General features: G+C 40.7%; 2 protein-coding genes and 1 pseudogene across 2 annotated transcripts; 2 read left to right on the top strand and 1 right to left on the bottom strand.

The window, feature by feature from the left end:
- Nucleotides 1-773: 773 nt before the first annotated feature.
- On the bottom strand, nucleotides 774-1,709 carry LOC119922139 (olfactory receptor 10AG1-like). The gene has a single exon (XM_038742147.1). It carries the CDS (start codon nucleotides 1,707-1,709, stop codon nucleotides 774-776), a length of 936 nt encoding a protein of 311 aa, XP_038598075.1.
- Nucleotides 1,710-10,206: 8,497 nt separating this feature from the next.
- On the top strand, nucleotides 10,207-11,268 carry LOC119922141 (annotated as a pseudogene).
- A 6,592-nt stretch (nucleotides 11,269-17,860) lies between these two features.
- Nucleotides 17,861-18,583, top strand: LOC119922142 (olfactory receptor 4S1-like). Its single transcript, XM_038742148.1, has one exon. The coding sequence runs from the start codon at nucleotides 17,861-17,863 to the stop codon at nucleotides 18,581-18,583; it is 723 nt and encodes a 240-aa protein (XP_038598076.1).
- The last annotated feature ends 684 nt before the right edge of the window (nucleotides 18,584-19,267 follow it).

Raw genomic sequence — 19,267 nt, forward strand, 5'->3', positions numbered from 1 at the left:
ATTATTCTATTTATTTTATTAATGATGGGCATGTACATATACAATTCTATTTATTTACATCGTTTTTAATGCTTGTCTACTTGTTTTGTTTTGTTTCGTTGTCTGTCTTCCCCCTTCTAGACTGTGAGCCCGTTGTTGAGTAGGGATTGTCTCTATTCCCAAATTGTACTTTCCAAATGCTTAGTACAGTGCTCTGCACACAGTAAGCACTCAATAAATATGGTTGAGTGAATGCATTAAAGTAAAAAGAAAGTTATGTAAAATATAATAAGAAGCCAGTTTCAACCAGACTCAGTGTAGTTTATTATTTATTTACTCTTTTGCTCTTTAGTCTATGAATTATTACATTTAACTTCTGTTTACTTGTATTGATGTCTGTCTCCCCACCCCACCCCACCCCCCAGACTGTGAGCTGCATGTGGGCAGGGATTGTCTCTCTTTATTACTGCATTGTACTTTCCCAAGCGCTTACTACAGTGCTCTGCACAAAGTAAGTGCTCAATAAATACGATTGAAAAAATGAATTGAATTGAGGAGCAAATAGAAGTAAAAGCAAGTTCCCACATACCTTCTGCATGTGAAATAGGCAAAGATTCCATATTTTGACACAATGTCACCCTGTACAGAAAAGAGTGAGTATTGAAGGCATATCTATATTTTCTTTGGGTGATTGAAATAACGAGAAGGTGGCTTCCTAAGGGAACAGGAATAGAGTTTCTTGGAATCCATGCATGATGACCCACTTGGGAAACAGCTTCCTAGTTCAAGTGACTTTAGAATAATTGTGACAGAAACTTTTTCAGGGCAACAGTCAGCTCCTTGTTTCTCAGACTGTATATCATGGGGTTTAAGATTGGTGTTACAGTGGTGTAGAACAGAGACAGAAATTTATCCATATTCGCTGAGTGGCTTGACTTGGGCTGTAGATATGTGATGATAGCAGATCCAAAGAATGAGGTGACAACTATGAGGTGGGAAGAGCAGGTGGAGAAGGCTTTGTGTTTCCCCGTGGTTGAAGGTAATTTCAGGATGGTGGAGATGATTTGGATGTAGGACACGAGTATCAAGAGAAATGGGGCTGTTACAAAGAGCAGAGCTTCAGCATAAACTGAAAGTTCATTCATAGCTGTGTCCCCACAGGCCAGTTCAAGTACCGGTGGGACATCACAGAAAAAATGGTTCAGCTTGTTGGATTCACAGAAGGGAAGGGAGAATATCTGATACGTCTGCCCTATCTGGACTGGAATGCCACCGATCCAGGAACCAGCTGCCATCTGGAGACATGCCTTGTCATCCATGATGATTGAATATTGTAGGGGGTTACAGATGGCCACGTAGCGATCGTAGGCCATCACAGCCAGGAGGAAGCACTCCGCGACTCCAAACATAAGAAAGAAATACATCTGAGTGGCACAGGCTAAGAAAGGAATTGTTCTACTTTGTGTCCAAAGGTTTGCCAGCATTCTGGGGAGAGTCACGGAAGTGTAACCCACTTCTAAGAAAGACAAATTCCTAAGGAAAAAATACATAGGGGTGTGGAGAGCTCGATCGGTTTTGGTTATTAAAACGATTAAGCTATTTCCCATCAGGATCATCATGTAAATGACTAAGAATGTTGCAAAAAGAAAACTCTGAAATTTGGGAGTGTTGGAGAATCCCATCAGAACAAACTCTGTCACGGTGGTGTGATTTTGACTTGTAAGTTTCATCTGTAGAAATAGCAGTGTCAAAGAATGCAAGTCAGGACAAAGCATCATGAACTGATCCTCAATAGAAGAGGAAACACAATCAACCAATCAATGGGATTTATCGAGCACTTATTATATGCAGAGCACTGTACTAATCACTTGGGAAGAGTTCAATACAACAGAATCAGTGGGCCCATAATGAGCTTACATTCTAGAGACAGAGACAGATATCAATATGAGTAAATAATTTATAATACCAAATTTAAAGATATGTACATAAGTGTTGTGAGATTGGGGTTGGGGTGATTAGGAAATATTTAAAAGTCACAGATCCAAGTCCATAGACATAAATAGCAAGAATTGCAATAAAATAATTATGAAAGGAGATGGGATTAATTGCATTAGGTTAAAAAATGTTATGTGGGGGGTAGGATTTTTGGAGTATGGCTTTTTTCTTCCTTGTTGCCTGGGTAAGAACTAGGCTATTAATCTCCTTTTGAGTGTGAAAGTGAAGATAGACCTAACATAACCCAGCAGTCCCTTTCTTCAGGTTCTGTAGTTAATTTTCTAGCACTGAAGCAACGATGAATGCGTTATGCCTTGAGCTGGTAAGACATGTGAGAAGGAATGACAGTAGTAGCTCTAAATTGAGGTAAAAAAAAATGAAATCTTTCAAAGATGCAGTGAAACAAAACCTCAAAGAGGGGATTGACAATGGACATTTGGGAAGAAGCAGGAGGACAGATCAGATGAGTGTGCAGACATTAAAAATGTGGTGACTTTAAGAGGTGAGGTTTCAAGAAACCCAGGGGACAGAGGGTGAAACTAAAATAAGGCCACACTCTATATTGCAAATGCACCAATGCTTCCAGGAACAATCTTTTCATGTATTCAATTTTGGAGGAATTAATAGTCCCGCATTAATTTTATCAGTCATACTCACATAGTGCATGTATATGTGTAAGCATTTGTATTCTATTCTATTCTATTTATTTTATTTTGTTAGTATGTTTGGTTTTGTTCTCTGTCTCCCCCTTTTAGACTGTGAGCCCACTGTTGGGTAGGGACTGTCTCTATATGTTGCCAACTTGTACTTCCCAAGCGCTTAGTACAGTGCTCTGCACACAGTAAGCACTCAATAAATACGATTGATTGATTGATTGATTATTCAAATTAGCACAATTCCATAATGAAAATACCCCTAAGTTTAACTGGTTAAGGGTAAAAGTTACAAATTTATTTTCTGAGTTTATAAACTCTGTTTAAAGGAATTGGAAAGATGAAGCAGAAAACGGGTTGGAGCATATATCCAAATTAAGTAACACATGTAATGGTAAGAATCCTGAAGCAGAGTTATTTTTCCAGTTTTTTTATGAAAACATAAAATCAATCAATCACTTTTGGGTTTTTTTGAGTGCTTATTGTGTGTCAAACAATGTGCCAAGTGCTTGTGAGAGTATAGCATAATGGAATTGGCAGACACATTCCCTAGCCCAGAGTAGCATATAGTCTTGAGGGGAAGATAGCCAATGGTATAAATATGTTATGGTTATGTACTCCCTCTGAAACGATTGTCTGTGGATCCATATTAACAAAGGAATATATGTGGAATTAAATTTACAAAGATCTGCTAGAAATTGCTCTGTTTCCTCCCAAATCTAACCAAAAGTCTGAAATGATAAAAATAACAGTGTTTTTATCATTGAGGAAATTGAGGAAACATTCTGACAGATGACTCAGATTATCAATATTATGAACATCAAAATTAATAGTTTATACAATAAACTTAAAAAGCATAATCCTGTAAATTTGTGTTCAGGGAATGTGACTGTTTATTGTTATATTGTACTTACTCAAGTGATCAGTACAGTGCTCTGCACACAGTAAATGCTCAATAAATATAACAAGGAATGAATGAATGAATGAACTATATGCTCCATTAAATAGCTAGATGTGCTTGAATCTCTTCCATCTGCCAGCAATTTTCTCAGAAAGAAATTTGTGATATGATTTGATTTTCACTAACATTTGATCCAAAAAATAATATAAAAACATTAATAAAGCTAAAAATTAGAATAACTGTTTACTACTACAACCACAGGAAGGAGGCAAACAAAAGTCTCTAATACATATGCATTAGTGAACAACTTTTGTTCTTAACCACTCACCTCAGTGAAGGGGAAAGAAGGATTCTTCTCTGAATTCGGAGGTTTTCTCTGCTGATCAATTGAGCCATGAATTTTAGGTAATCTTCCGGACTGTGGTGAGTAGTTCCCTAGCTGTAGCCATAATGTGCTCCTTTAAGCATAAGATGCATACTTCATTCCAAGCATGGCTAGCATATGTATAACGTACTTTAAAGATCCTGGACTCCCATTTTGGTTAGAGCTGATGCGTGGTAAAAATGTGGACTGATTTTACTTGTCAAAGTAGTGACGATGCTAAGCACTTGGGGCTTCAATTTTGAAAAAAAAAATGTGACCGTTAATAAGTCCAAAAAAATTGCATTGTTACAGCACTCCATATGTTTTTGAAGCTTCTTACCTATGGAATGACAGTTCTCCTGAAAGACTGAGACAAGGCAATATATGAACTAAGTTATTGGGTATTTTTTTCTATTAGAATAACACTGCATTTAACTACTTCATAAAAGTCACTTAAAATAAATCTAGGCATATAATTCACCATTCTGTTCTTGTAGCTCTTAATTAGCCTAGCATCTTTAATTTCAGTTGAATACATGGAGCTATCCCATTCAAAGACAACAGTGTTGACGATGAGATTGAATTTGTGAGTACATGTCACACTGAGAATGAATTGCATCCTGGGCAGGTAGTTTTCAAAGCTGGGAATGTTATAAAGGTAAGATCAAAAAAATTCCCTCCATTCCTTAGGGATGTCTCCAACCCTCTGGCAACCTTGAAAGTTTTAATGAAGTAATGTTTTTCCTGGTTTGGCAGGGCCATTTGCTGCCAACTGTTCTTCTCTAGAAAATCTCCCAAACTTCAAAATACACAACCCTCACTCAAGAGCAATAAATCAAGAAGCCAGGGTGGTTACTGTTTGATTTAATCAGGGCCCAATAATACAGTTCCTCCAACTGTGTTTTTTCTACCTCCTCTAGAGGAGACAATCTTTTCATTCTAAACTAATTACCATGTAAGCTCCTAGATGGCAAATATCATGTCTACTTTCTACACTCCCAAGTGCTTTGTACAGTGCTCTTCACAGAGTAAGTGCTCAATTAATCCCACTGATTGCTTGATTCCAGTAAGGCTTTAAATGCATCAAGGAAATTTTAACTCCAACGTCAGTGGAAGATGAAGCAGTAATTGCCAAAATTAAGCTTAGCAGCCAGAAAGACGGAAATTCCCGGTCATCTGACTCTCTGATGGATGAACAGTTTCACCCTAAAATAACCACATTTTTTCTGATGTAAGAAATGATTTTATTAGTTTTTACCTGAAAGTACATAGATAGGGAACAGATTGTTCTCTAATTTCAATTCCCAAACTGAAACTTTTTCTGACACTCCTAAGAGAATTCCATTTCTTTTATAAAGTTTTACTACAGAGTTTGCCAAATTTGCATAGTGCCAGTGGTATCTGCTTGTAATAAGACTATGATAATTGTGGTATTTGTTTAGTGCTTACTATTGGCTAAGGCCTCTACTAAGAGTTGAGGTAGAACAGATATTTAATCTCCTATTTTATAGATGAGGAAACTGAGACAAGAAGAATTTGTCTGGGATCTCTAACAGGCTAGTGGCAGAGTAGGGATTAGAACCCTGGTATCCTAGCTCCCAGGGTAGCTTTCCCTTTCACCACTAGACCATGTTACTTCTGAAGACAAGTAACTCTTTAAATGAACCTTCCATGGTACCATTTCCTGACTAATCGTTACTCCAAATCTTCTTAACTGTTTAACCACCATTTGCATGTATGTACCAAATTATTATTAAGTTATTTATTTAGTGCTACTCTCACGGCTTGCATCATAATTGAAAAAACCCTTGCTTTTGCTATTACCAATTATTGTTTAAAATGCCTATGATTTTCTTAGAGGCCAAAAGTTTTCTATGGTTTCACTGAAGAGAGCTTACCTTTTGACTAGTATTTAATTATACTGGGTTCTTCTGAAATGAGATATGCTAGCTATGGAGCAAGTAAAATGAGTGAATGAAGGAATACATCTATTACCAGGTATTTAGTAAATGTTTTTATGAAACTGGAAGTTAGGTTGGTAAAAAGCTGAGCTGGACTCAACTTTCATAAATGACTTCATAGAGGAGGTGGGAATTTAAATATGCTGTAAAAAGGGAGGGAGGGAACTAAATCCAAGGCAGTGATCTCAGAACAACTTGCCGGGCTCCCAAATGACACCCGGTGTTCACAGATAGAGGCAGTCAGGGAGGGTAATTTAGAGAAGCAATGTGGCCTAGAAGCGAGAGCATGGACCTGGGAGCTGGAGGCCCTGGGTTATAATCCTGGCTTTCATGCTGGGTGACCTTGGGGAAGCCACTGAAGCTCTCTGCACCTCACTTTACTCTTTAAAATAGGAGTTCAATTCCTGATCTCCCTCCCACTGTGAACTACCTCCTTCTCTTGGAAGCATTACCCTACCTCGGCTTCACTGACACTGTCCTCTCCTGATAATCCTGGGAGAGACAAGGATTGTATTGATCCTGATTGTCTTGTATGTTCCCAAGAGTTTAGCTTGATACTTGGCACATAATAGTAATAATAATAATAATAATAGCACTAAATACAGTGCTTAACACAGAGTAAGTGCTTAACCAGTTCCTTATTAAAGGAAATTTAGTACAGAGCTTGACACATAGTAACTACTTAAGAAGCACGGCATTATTTGTGTTTATTTTTAGATGAAGGTAGCAGTTCATTCAAGCTGGAGGCCAGTAGCCGTGAGCTCACTCCACGTCTCTAGCCTTCAGTTTCCTCACCTGTCAAATGGGGATTTGACTACCTGTTCTCCTTTGCTTTTAGTCTGTGAGCCCCATATGGGGCAGGAGCTGTGTCTGTCCTGATTGTCTATCTTGTACTTCCCAAGCGCTTAGTACAGTGCTCTGCACACAGTAAGCACTCAATAAATACGATTGAATGAATGAATCTAGACTGTGAGCCCACTGTTGGGTAGGGACCGTCTCTATATGTTGCCAACTTGTACTTCCCAAGCGCTTAGTACAGTGCTCTGCACACAGTAAGCACTCAATAAATACGATTGAATGAATGAATCTAGACTGTGAGCCCACTGTTGGGTAGGGACCGTCTCTATATGTTGCTAACTTGGACTTCCCAAGCGCTTAGTGCAGTGCTCTGCACACAGTAAGCGCTCAATAAATACGATTGAATGAATGAATGAATGAATAATAATAATAATAGTATTTGTTAAACTCTTACTATGTGCAAAGCACTGTTCTAAGCACTGGGGGGATACAAGGTGATCAGGTTGTCCCTTGTGGGGTTCACAGTCTTAATCCCCATTTAACAGATGAGGTAACTGAGACACAGAGAAGTTAAGTGACTTGCCCAAAGTTACACAGCTGACAATTGGCAGAGCCGAGATTTGAACCCGTGACCTCTGACTCCAAAGCCCGGGCTCTTTCTACTGAGCCACGCTGCTTCTCATAGTATGTCACAATTGCTATTTTCTTTACTGTTAGTACTAGTAGTATTCCCATGAATATGCATGATTTCTCTAGTGTACTGGTAGCCACTCTACTTTCACCTTGACTTTTTTGTGACTCATAAGCTTAAGCTGAATATTGCTGATACTATTGGGAAAGAATACTTTGCCCCTCAATAATAAGATTTCTTTTCAGCTAGAACCATTTAGAGAACATCTCAAATTTCCTGTTCAATGTGGTTCTAGGTAGAGCTGGTGAGTTTCAGTTTCTCTGGGTAGGAGATTGAAGTGTGAACTGGAATGGGGAAAGACAGGAGGCAGGGAGGTCAACAAGGAAGCTGATACAGTAATAAAGTTGGGAAAAGGTAAGTACTTGTCTTAACATGTTATCAGTTTGGATGGAGACGATAGGGAAGATTATAGCAGTATTGTGAAGTTTGAAATGACAGGATTAAGTGACAGGCTGAATATGTGGGTTGAATGAGAGAGAGAGGACTCAGGATTAACAACAAAGTGACATCCTTGTGACAGGAAGGATGGTGGTGCTTCCTACAGCTGTGTGACCTTGGGGAAGCCACTTAACTTCTTGGTGTCCCAGTTACCTCATCATAAAATGGGGATTAAGATTGTGAACCCTACGAGGAAAAACCTGATTACCTTGTATCTACCCCAGCACTTAGAACAGTGCTTGGCACATAGTAAGGGCTTAACAAATGGTATTAAAAAAGCACCTAACATTGATCCATTGGTTTCCGTAGTCTGCAGTACTATTCTGTGGGTGTTGGGTAATTTTGCCTGGTCTGTGAAATGTACAATAGCTTTACAAAGAAAAAGTATTTTCTGCAATTAGGTATTTTTTGTTTTAAAACCTCCAAGTAAAAATTGTAATAAATCACATTTAAAAAGTTTGTCAGTCACTTTGTTTCTTACTGGGGACAAATGCAGTATCCCGGGGATTAAAGATGTCAGAATCATGGGGCTCTTATTTTTGAACTCTAATGACTGAATATCCCTATACTGTAGGCGTTCCTCAAGGGTCAGTTCTTGGTCCCCTTCTGTTCTCTATCTACTCTCACTTTCTTGGTGAACTCATTCACACCCATGGCTTCAACTATCATCTCTACACTGATGGCACCCAAATCTACATCTCTGCCCTGCTCTCCCCTCCCTCCAGGATCATATCTCCTCCTGCCTTCAGGACATCTCCATCTGGATGTCTGCCCGCCATCTAAAATTCAATATGTCAATATGTCCTGCCCTCTCTGTGACTTTCCCGTCACCGTAGATGGCACTACCATCCTCCCAGTAACACAAGCCCGCAACTTTGATGCCATCCTCGACTCCACTCTCTCATTCACCCCACACATCCAATCTGTCACCAAAACCTGCCGGTCTCACCTCCACAACATCGCCAAAATCCACCATTTCCTCTCCATCCAAACCGCTACCTTGCTGGTTCAATCTCTCATCATTATCCCGACTGTATTACTGCATTAGCCTCTTCTCTGATCTCCCATCCTCCTGTCTCTCCCCGCTTCAGTTTATGCTTCACTTTGCTGCCCGGATTATCTTTGTACAGAAATGCTTGGGGCGTGAGCCCACTGTTGGGTAGAGACTGTCTCTATATGTTGCCAATTTGTACTTCCCAAGCGCTTAGTACAGTGCTCTGCACATAGAAAGCGCTCAATAAATACGATTGATGATGATGATGATGATATCACTCCCCTCCTCAAAAGTCTCCAGTGGTTGCCTCTCAACCTACGAATCAAGCAAAAACTCCTCACTCGGCTTCAAGGCTCTCTGTCACCTCGCCTCCTCTTACCTCACCTCCCTTCTCTCCTTCTACAGCCCAGCCCACACCCTCCAATCCTCTGCTGCCAACCTCCTCACTGTGCCTCATTCTCACCTGTCCTACCGTCGACCACTGGCCCACATCCTACCCCTGGCCTGGAATGCCCTCACTCCACACATCCACCAAACTAGCTCCCTTCCTCCCTTCAAAGCCCTACTGAGAGCTCACCTCCTCCAGGAGGCCTTCCCAAACTGAGTCCCCTACACCTCCCCATCCTCCCCTCCACCTTACCTCCTTCTCCTTCCCACGGCACTTGCATATATTTGTACAGATTTATTACTCTATTCATTTTACTTGTACATATTTACTTCTGTATTAATTTTGTTAATGATGTGCATATAGCTATAATTCTATTTATTCTGATGGTTTTGACACCTGTCTACATGTTTTGTTTTGTTGTTTCCCCCTTCTAGACTGTGAGCTCGTTGTTGGGTAGGGACCATCTCTATATGTTGCTGACGTGTACTTCCCAAGCGCTTAGTACAAGCTCTGCACACAGTAAGCGCTCAATAAATACGATGGAATGAATGAATAAATAAATATGTAGATCATTTGGCCTTCTGATGAACATAAGACTAGATGTCATTTATGAAGAGGTGTAAGCTCTTTGTGGTTAGGGAATGTGTCTGCCAACTCTGTTGCATTGTACTCTCCTAAGCGCTTAATATAGCACTCTGTACTTAGTAAGTGCTCAATATATACCATTGACGACAGTGATAGTGAAGAGGTGAATTGAGGAATCATTAAGGTAAAGGTGGGAGCTGAATCCATGATGGTGGATGAGCTTAATAAGTGGGCTGAGGGAGAGGGCGATTACAGGAGAGCAAAGGCCCCAGGGAGAGAGTTAACAAGTGAGAAGAAGAGGTGAATGCCTTCTGGAGAAGATTCTGAAGAGGCAAATAGAAAAAATGGGAAAGCCCCTGGAGAAAATTGAGTTGTTCAAGCCCCTAACAGGGAAGGGAGTTAGGAAAAGGAAAAAGATCAAACTTCTTCAGGCAGTGAAAGAATTCAGGGAGGATTTAAATGAAGAAAAGGATACAGAAACTGTTGCTGAGCTACAGAACCCCAATCTGTTGTCATTACAAAGTCAACATCTTTAATAACATCCTGTGCATTCTCCTATGGAATGGAGTTCATGGCAGTTACGTTACAGAATTTGTTTTTCTAGGGCTTTCTCAAAATAAGGTGGTGCGGAAAGTATGTTTTCCTATATTTCTGCGATTGTATACAGCCACTGTTCTGGGAAATCTTCACATTGTAGCAACTGTTAATGCCTATAAGAATTTGGGCTCACCCGTGTATTATTTCTTCAGCTATCTGTCCTTTGTAGAGATCTGTTACTCTACAACTGCTCCCAAACTAATTCTAGACTTAGGCGTTGAAAAGAAAGGGATTTCCCTGAATGACTGCATGACTCAACTATTCTTCATTCATTTCATTGGTGGAACCGCGATTTTGTTCCTCACCATGATGGCCTACGATCATTACATTGCCATCTGTAAGCCCCTGCACTACACTTCCTGCATGAGCTGACATGTGTGTGGCCTTTTGGTTGGGATGGCCTGGATGGGTGGTTTTGTGCATTCAGTGGCTCAAGTTATCCTCATATTCTGCTTTCCCTTCTGTCGACCTAATGTGATTGACCACTATTTCTGCGACTTGCTCCCTCTGGTGAAACTTGCCTGCAAGGACACTTTTGTCATCAGCTTGCTGATTGTGGCTAATGGTGGGATGTTGTCTGTGGTCAGCTTCTTGGTATTGGTTGTATTGGTTGTTTCATATGTTATTATCCTACTCCACTTAAAGACATGAGGTTCTAGAGAACATCACAGAGCCCTCTCTACCTGTGGCTCCTATATCACAGTGATGATCTTGTTTTTTGGACCTTGCATTTTCACGTACATGTGGCCCTCCACCATGTTTTCCGTCGACAAAATGGTGGCTGTCAGCACCCCTGTGTTGAACCCGATTCTTTGCTGTCTGAGAAGTACTGAAATGAAAAATGCCATGAGGGGACTATGGGTCATAAAGATAAAAGGAGGAGAAAATGAAAGACAATATGGGAAGAAGATTGGTGATTTGTGATGAAACATTATCTGAGGGAAAAGGAATTTTATGGGCTGTGTGTGTGGTTAAGGGAGGGATTGTATGTGTATGAGCGAATGAGTATGAGAGAGTAGGTGCACGTGTGTGTGTGTGTGTGTGTGTGTGTGTCAGAGAGAGAGAATGTTTACTTCTCCCTCTTCCTTCCTTCCCACTTTCTCATCCTCTTCTTCACCCTTTCTTACCTTCTCTACTCTTCAGTTTTCCCTGTACCTTGCCCTCGCTTTCTCTATTTCCTTCATCACCTCTCTCTCTCTCTCTTCTTTTCTCTCTCCTTTCCTTTCTCTCTTCCTCACATCCCTTTCTCTTCCCTCCTCTTCCCCCATTTCTCTCTCCCTCTCTTAATCTTGGGTCATTATGCCTGCCCTCATAGAAACCCTGCCTACCAATTCCCTACTTGCAAGACATTTTTAAAGGCATTTCTATTCACCAATATTATTTCTTTTCATTGTTTTAAGAATAATTTATTAAGCTGCTATGAGTTTTCGAAGGATTTGCTCAATGGCAGCCATTTTACTGGATCTTTACCCTTTGAGTACTTGGTTTTCACCCCAGCCTCAACCCTCAGCCCCACATCAGCTATGTACATACCTGCAATTTAGGTATTCATATTAATGTCTGTCTCCTCCCCTAGATTGTAGACCCGTTGTGGGCAGGGAACATTACTACCAACTCTGATGAGGTATACTCTCCCAAGCATTTAGTACAGTGCTCTGTACACAGCTCTCAATTAATACCGTTGATTGATTGGTCTGCTGTAAAAAGATTAATTTAATAGGGAAAGAATTCATACTTCTTACAAACCACCTCCAATAGGCAAGACTGGAAAAGTGAAAAAGTTCAATGGAGACAGAAGGGGACCGAGAGATCAACAGATCAGAGGTGGAGGGTGGTGAGAAGAGCTGGAGAGAGGCAAAGAGCTTGGGGACAGGGAAAGGGAGACTTATTGAATATCAGTCTGACTCGGGCTGGTGGCTCCCTCCCAGTGACCCTGATGCCAGATTTAAGTGATCCCAAAAACCCATATCACCAGAGGACTCCGCTCATCCAACCATAAAGAGGCTATCTAGAGCCTTCCGTAGAGGGCAGTTCCAACTCCTCTTTTTCTAGCCAAAGCTTTTCTAGCTCCAGGATCTCAAATCTTTTCTGCATTCCTTTCTGGACAACCTCTTCTTTTCCGGGATTACAGGAAGAAGAAGAGGAGAGGTTGGTTTCAGATTGTGATGAGCATCTCTGGGACACTTTGAAGACACTAAATAGCATGGAGGAACTTTTCCCAGAGTAAAAAAAAACTGAAAAAGAGAGAAATCAGTGTGTCCTCAGAAATAAGTGAGCAACAATTCACAAGCCTCGTGTTAAAATCAAACCAATGAACAACACTGGCTGTACACAGTGAAGTACTGTAACAATGCTGTGCACAAAGTAAGTACTCAGTGAATGCAACTGATTGATCATGGCATCCTGTCAGATGCAGATGCAGAATTAAGGATGATCCCCCAATATCCTTCAACCTGTACTGGGAGTTCGGATCTTCATTCATCTAGAACCCTCTTTCCCATGGTGGGAATATTGTACTGTGTTCCTCCTTCCTCATTCCTGCCTCGATTCCTCTTTTTTAAACTTGAGTTTTCTCTATTGTTATCTATTGAGGACAGGGAATGGGCATTTTATTTCTCTGATACTCTCCCAATTTCTTAGAACAGTGCCTCAAACTTAGGAAGTGCTCGATAAGCACCAATCACTGGTTGACTGGGTTAGAAAATTCTCTGTGATGATGTTATGATTATGTCATCACTGAAGAGCTATATTGGAAAATAAAAGTACCAGAGATTTTCCCTTTGAGACTGACATTGAGAGATTCAGCCAATACTCCTGGGCTAATGAGAGATAGGGTGACAAAGATAAATGAAATCCACAGATAATCCACAAATAATCCCAAACTGTACTTTATACAAAACAGTTTCAACCCCTTCTCCTATTAACCATTTTAATGGGAACTGCCAATCAAAGCCAAAATGGCCATTTTGTATTTGCCCTCCTTTTTTCTTCTCTGTTCTTTTTTAGATTAGGGTTAGTCAGCTTCTAAATTACCTCATTTAATAATGTCTATAATTTCTTCTACGTCAGATTATTCCTATTGGAGTCCATTACTCTTGGAAGTTCAATTCCCCAGCTTTAAGACATTTTGGTAAATCACTTTAGGGTATCTCCTATGTATGCTATGTTAGAGTCAGAGAAAGGGAAAGTTTTCCAAGGACCAGATTGGATGATCTAGTTAGAGGCTCTGGAAGACTGATGGTTTAATATTTCAACTAAGAACACTTTGGAACCAACTTTTCCCCCTGTGTTCTGCTGAATCAGTTCCTGCTAACCAGAGCTGGTCTGAGCATGACTCTAGTTTGGACCATTTGGATACTGGTCTTGCAGCTCTAGCTATCATTCCTGAAGACCCTGGCTTTTTTTATAGTGGAAAATGAGCCTGAATTCAAATTTTTGTCTTAAATCTAATCTTTTAGCCCTAAGCACCAAGACCAGGGAGATTATTAGGAGAGGTGGATCAAATCACAAAACATCCAAGAAATCTTTGATATTTTCTAATTCATCCCTCTGCATTTTTCATCACAGCTGATTTATTTTAATAACAGCAAGAATAACAACAAAATGTGATGGTTCTCTTTTGTCCTAGTAAAAAGCAAACATAAAATAAAATCAGATTGCCTATCTGACTATAATTGTTAAAATGAAGTTGGATTTTCTTTTTTTGTTATTAAATTTGTCATTTGGAAGTGGTGGAAAATTTGATATTTGACAATAATAATAATAATAATGATTATGGAATTTGTTAAATGTTTACTATGTACCAAGCACTGTTCTAAACGCTGGATATTTTCTTTTGTTCAGGATTAGAAACATGTAACTCAAATTCTGATTCTGATTGCCCTCTTTACACTCTTATTTTATATTTCAGTGGCAAATGTTTTTAAGAACTATTCATTATTTGAGTAACTCCCAGACCATGGATAGATTACATGGAGTCACAGGAAATGATTACAAGGAGCACCCTAATTTGTGAAAATATAAACAAAATAACTCATAGAATATTCATATAAAATGCCTGCTAAATTAATGAATGAACAAAGATTATAACAAAGTGATTAAAGAAAAGTCTATTTGATTTTTGAGAAGTTGAATGGTTTGCAGTAATAATGCTGTCATTGCTGTAGTTTTAATCTTATTAATTATGCTAAATTATTTTCTCTGATATAATATTTTTCTCATGGTGCCAGTGGTTAGTAGGTAGATGTGCAAATTCACCCTGATTTGTCAGAATTCAGCAATGAACATTTCAAATTAAACTGATCACCACATCTTTATTATGCACTCTCATATTCATGATATAAAATTATGAGCTATGCCTTTCGATTGAAAAGGAACAATTTGATGTCTATTGTCAGAAAATAGAAACGTTAAAGATTTTTTATTAGTATTTGTTAGGTGCTTACTGTATGTCAGGCACTGTACTAAGCGCTGGGGTAGATAAAACTAATCAGTTTGGACATAGTCCATGTACCACATAGAACTCACAGTCTTAATCCCCACTTCACAGATGAGGTAATTGAGGCCCAGAGAAGTGGAGTTACTTGCCCAAGGTCACACAGCTGACAAGTGGTGGAGCCAGTATTAGAATTCAGGTCCTTCTGACTCCCAGTCCTGTGCTCTATTCACCGGTCCTTGCCTCTGATTATATTTCACCTTGATGGCACTGAAAGAATGAGCTGAGGAACTAAGGAGTGTGGAATAAAGACATTTTAGTAACTTTTACAAATGCAGTGGGGTAAGTCAAGGAAATTCTCTGCCCTTAGCAATTCCATACTGCCCTGTCGATTCCAGCTTCTTACAATTCCTGTTGTTGGTTTTTCTCTGATTGAAGAATTCTCAGTTTTACGGTGGAAAACGCTATTCCAGGCACGGACAATGGAAAATCTCTCCTGTGGTTATTGTGTGTTTGCTTTCCGTGAACTTTTACCAACAAACTTTCAGTCACACCTAGAAGGGCTTGGTATATCAAAGCAGTCATTCTACCAGTTCGATTCAGAACGGTGTTAGAAACAATCCCACAGAGAGAGATATGGTCCTTTTAAGGCAGTGCCCATTCCGTGGTTCTAGGAACTACATTATCTGATTTGAAAGGTCTTCTGAATGGTGCTGGAACATTTTGTATAAGCTTAAAATGGAATGGGAAATCTGATTGCCTCCTCAAATTGACAATAGAGCGAGAGGATTATAATACCTCCCTGACTTTTGCTTTTTAAATCTCGTTGAACCCTGGTTCTCTCCTCCCTCCCACTTGTAAAAATGGATGTTAACCAATCAATATCATACGGATAAGTGACACATTTTATTTTTTATTTCTGTAAAAGAGACTTCATTTTGGCTGAATTTTACAAATCTTCAGGATGAAATGACAGATGAAAGGTATTGAATATAAAAGGTTTTATAATTGTGGTATTTGTTAAATGCTCATTATGTTCCAAGCACCACACTGTAGCACTGGGGTAGATACAAGAAAGTCAGGTCCCACAAGAGGCTCACAGTCTAAGTAGAAGCGAGAATTGACATTGAATCCCCATTTTGCAGATGAGAGACCTGAGGCACAGAGAATTTAAATGACTTGCCCAAGGTCACACAGCAGGCGAGTGGCACAGCCTGTATTAGAAGTCAGGTCCTATGATTCCCAGGCCAGTGCTCCCAGGCCACATTGCTTCTTTGGGAACAGTTCTGTAAGGGCCAGGTCTTGGATTCTGTGGCTCCCAGGACCAACATGGTTATTACATGTAAGTATTATTAACCTGGAAATGGTATGGACTTAATCCTCACCAGTTTTTGATACCCTGTAATCAATCAATCCCCTTCTCAGGGTCGCACATGGAGAGTTTCCAGTACTCTATCACTCTCGACTACTGGAGGGAGAGTCAAGCAGAGGCCTGTCCATTCCATTCCACTCTTAGCTTGGGCAGTGGCTAGCGAGTTGAAGGCAATCTGCTACAAGTTAAAACTCATCTATGCTGGGCAGCAGCGGCATAGGAGGGAGTCAAGGGCAGCGACCCAAATTTACTTCCCAGAAGAAGGCAATTGTAAACCACTTTTTATTTTTACCAGGTAAACCACTTCCGTATTTTTGCCAAGAAAACTCTATGGATACGCTACCAGAACGATTGCAGGTGGAGGTGGGGCATTCTGGGAGTGATATGTCCATGGCATCTCTATGGGTTGGAAATGAATCGACAGCAAAAGACAAGATAACACAATCAATCAATAATTGGTATTTATTGTGTGTAAACCATGTGCAGAGCACTGTATTATACCCTTGGGAGGGTGCAGTACAATAGAGTTGGTAGAAACATTCCCTGTAACAAACAGAACTTGTGAAATACCTTTTAAGGGATGGATTATCCTTTAGGGAGCAGGTCGGGTGTGATTGCCTGGTCCTCGAACTGTAAGCTCGTTGTGGGCAGGGAATGTGTCTGTTATATTGTACTCTACCAAGCACTTAGTCAGTGCTCCGTGTACAGTAAGTGCTAAATAAATATGACCAATAGATTGATGTAAATATCCTTATTGCTCCTGTCTGTAATCTATTTTAATGTCTATTCCCCCTACAGGGGATAAGCTCCTTTTAAAAAAAAATATAGTATTTGCTAAGTGCTATTCGACCACGAAGAGACACCGTAACCAGAGAGAGGATCCAAGGTGGCAGTTAACACCATGACCTTCCCACCCAGCATGGGGCAAAATGAGTCTCGGTTGAGCTGGAGCTGGGACCAAAGAGACTTAGCACTGTATTAAGTACTGGGGTAGATACAAACTAATCAGATTGGACACACTCCATGTTCCACAAGAGGCTCACCGTTTTAATCCCCATTTCATGGAAGATGTAACTGAGGCATAGCGACATGAATTGACTTGCCCAAGGTCACACAACAGACAAGTGGTAGAATGGGGAATAGAACCCAGGTCCTTCTGTGAGATCCCTTTAGACTGCAAGCTCCCTCTAGACTGAAAGCTCCTTGTGGTCAGGGAATGTGTCTACCAACTCTATTTTATTATACTCTCCCAAGTGCTTAGTACAGTGTTCTGTCCACAGTACGTGATCAGTAGATGCCATTGATTGATTGATTAATTCCCAGGCCCCTCTGCATCCACTAGGACAAAATGCTTCTCTTGTGGTTAGCGATCATGTCTAACAATTCATTAGTAATGTACCCTCCTAGGCATTTAGTACAGTGCTCTGCACATAGTAAGCGATCAGTAAATACCATTGATTAGATGTTGTTCATACCCTCCTTTTGTCCAACTCCCATGCTGGAGCTCCAAGAGGATGGATCATAGGGCATAGAATCAGAGAAAACATTCCACAGACCATGGACAACTCTTCGGAGCTGAAGAATTTCCAGGGAGAATATTTTGGGGAAAACAATGCATTTTGACTGAATTTGTTCCCTTCATTATTATTTCTTATTGGTTTTTGTTGCAGATGCATTTCCCCTCTGCTCAACCCAACTAAAGGGAACATATGGAGAAGAGGAACAATGTGACAGAATTTGTTTTCTTGGGAATTTTGCAGAACCAGGTGTTACAGAGAATTTGGTTTGCCCTCTTTGTCCTCTACATGGTAACATTGTTTGGAAATCACCTCATAATGACAACCATTAATGTCAGCCCCCGCCCCGCCTCTCCCATGTACTTCTTCTTCGGCTACCTCTCCTTTGTCTGCTATTCCACCACCACCACCCCAGAGATGATGGCCGACCTATTTGCTGAGAGAAAAACCATCTCGTCCAGTGGCTGTATGACCCAGCTTTTCGCCATGCACTTCTTCTACGGCTCAGAGATCTTCCTCCTCACAGTGATGGTCTACGACTGGTGTGTGACCATCTGCAGACCTTTGAGCTACCCAATCATCATGAGCCAGCAAGTGTGTCAAATCATGGTGACCACCCTCTGGGGCGGTGCGTTTCTACACTCCATCGTTCAGTCCCTCCTCACCATCCAGCTTCCCTTTTGCGGCTCCAACGTGCTAGAACACTACTTCTGCGATGTGAATCCCTTGATGAAGCTTTCCTGCACCGACACCTCTGTGGTGGGCCTGATGGTGGTTGCCAACAGTGGGATGATCTCGTGGTGGCCTTCTTCATCCTGGTCATGTCCTACACCAACATCTTGTTCACCCTCAGGACCCAGTCGCCTGAGGGGAGGCAGAAAGCTCTCTCGAACTGCAGGGCTCACATTGCCATGATCTTCCTATTCTTTGACCCATCTCTTCGTGTACATTCGTCCCTCTCGCACTCTAGCAGTGGATAAGATGGCCACTTAATTTAACACTGTTATTCCTCTGATGTTCAATCACCTCATCTACACCCGGAGGAACGCCAAGTGGAAAGGCTCTATGAGGAAATCGAGGAGGTGAAGTGTGTTTTCAGGGGGAAAATTAACGCTGTGGTCAGCATGGGTTTTCCTTATCATCAGTGCTATTTGCCAAGTGCTTAGTGTGAGCAGAGCACTGAAGCGGGAGTGCCCTAGTGGATGAAGCATGGGCCTGGCAGTCAGAAAGACCTGGGTTCTAATCCTGACCCCACCACATGTCTGTTGTTTGACCTGGGGCAAATCACTTCACTTCTCTGTGACTCAGATGCCTCATTTGTAAAGTGGGGATCAAGACTGTGAGCCCCATGTGAGACAGAGCCTGTACCCAGCACTTACTACAGTGCTTGACACACAGTAAGTGCTTAACAATTAACATCATCATCATTATTATTATTACTAAGTACTTGGGAGAGTACAGTACAACAGAGTTGATAGATACGTTCCCTGCCCACAACGAGTTTACAGTTTAGAGATGAGTTTGGATGTAATGGGTAGATTATGTTGGTAAGAATCTAAGATGACTTTTCTCTGTAGGCATTTTGGTGAAAGTAACAAA

The sequence above is a fragment of the Tachyglossus aculeatus genome, unplaced genomic scaffold, assembly GCF_015852505.1.
Source record: "Tachyglossus aculeatus isolate mTacAcu1 unplaced genomic scaffold, mTacAcu1.pri SUPER_6_unloc_5, whole genome shotgun sequence".
Lineage (NCBI taxonomy): Eukaryota > Metazoa > Chordata > Mammalia > Monotremata > Tachyglossidae > Tachyglossus > Tachyglossus aculeatus.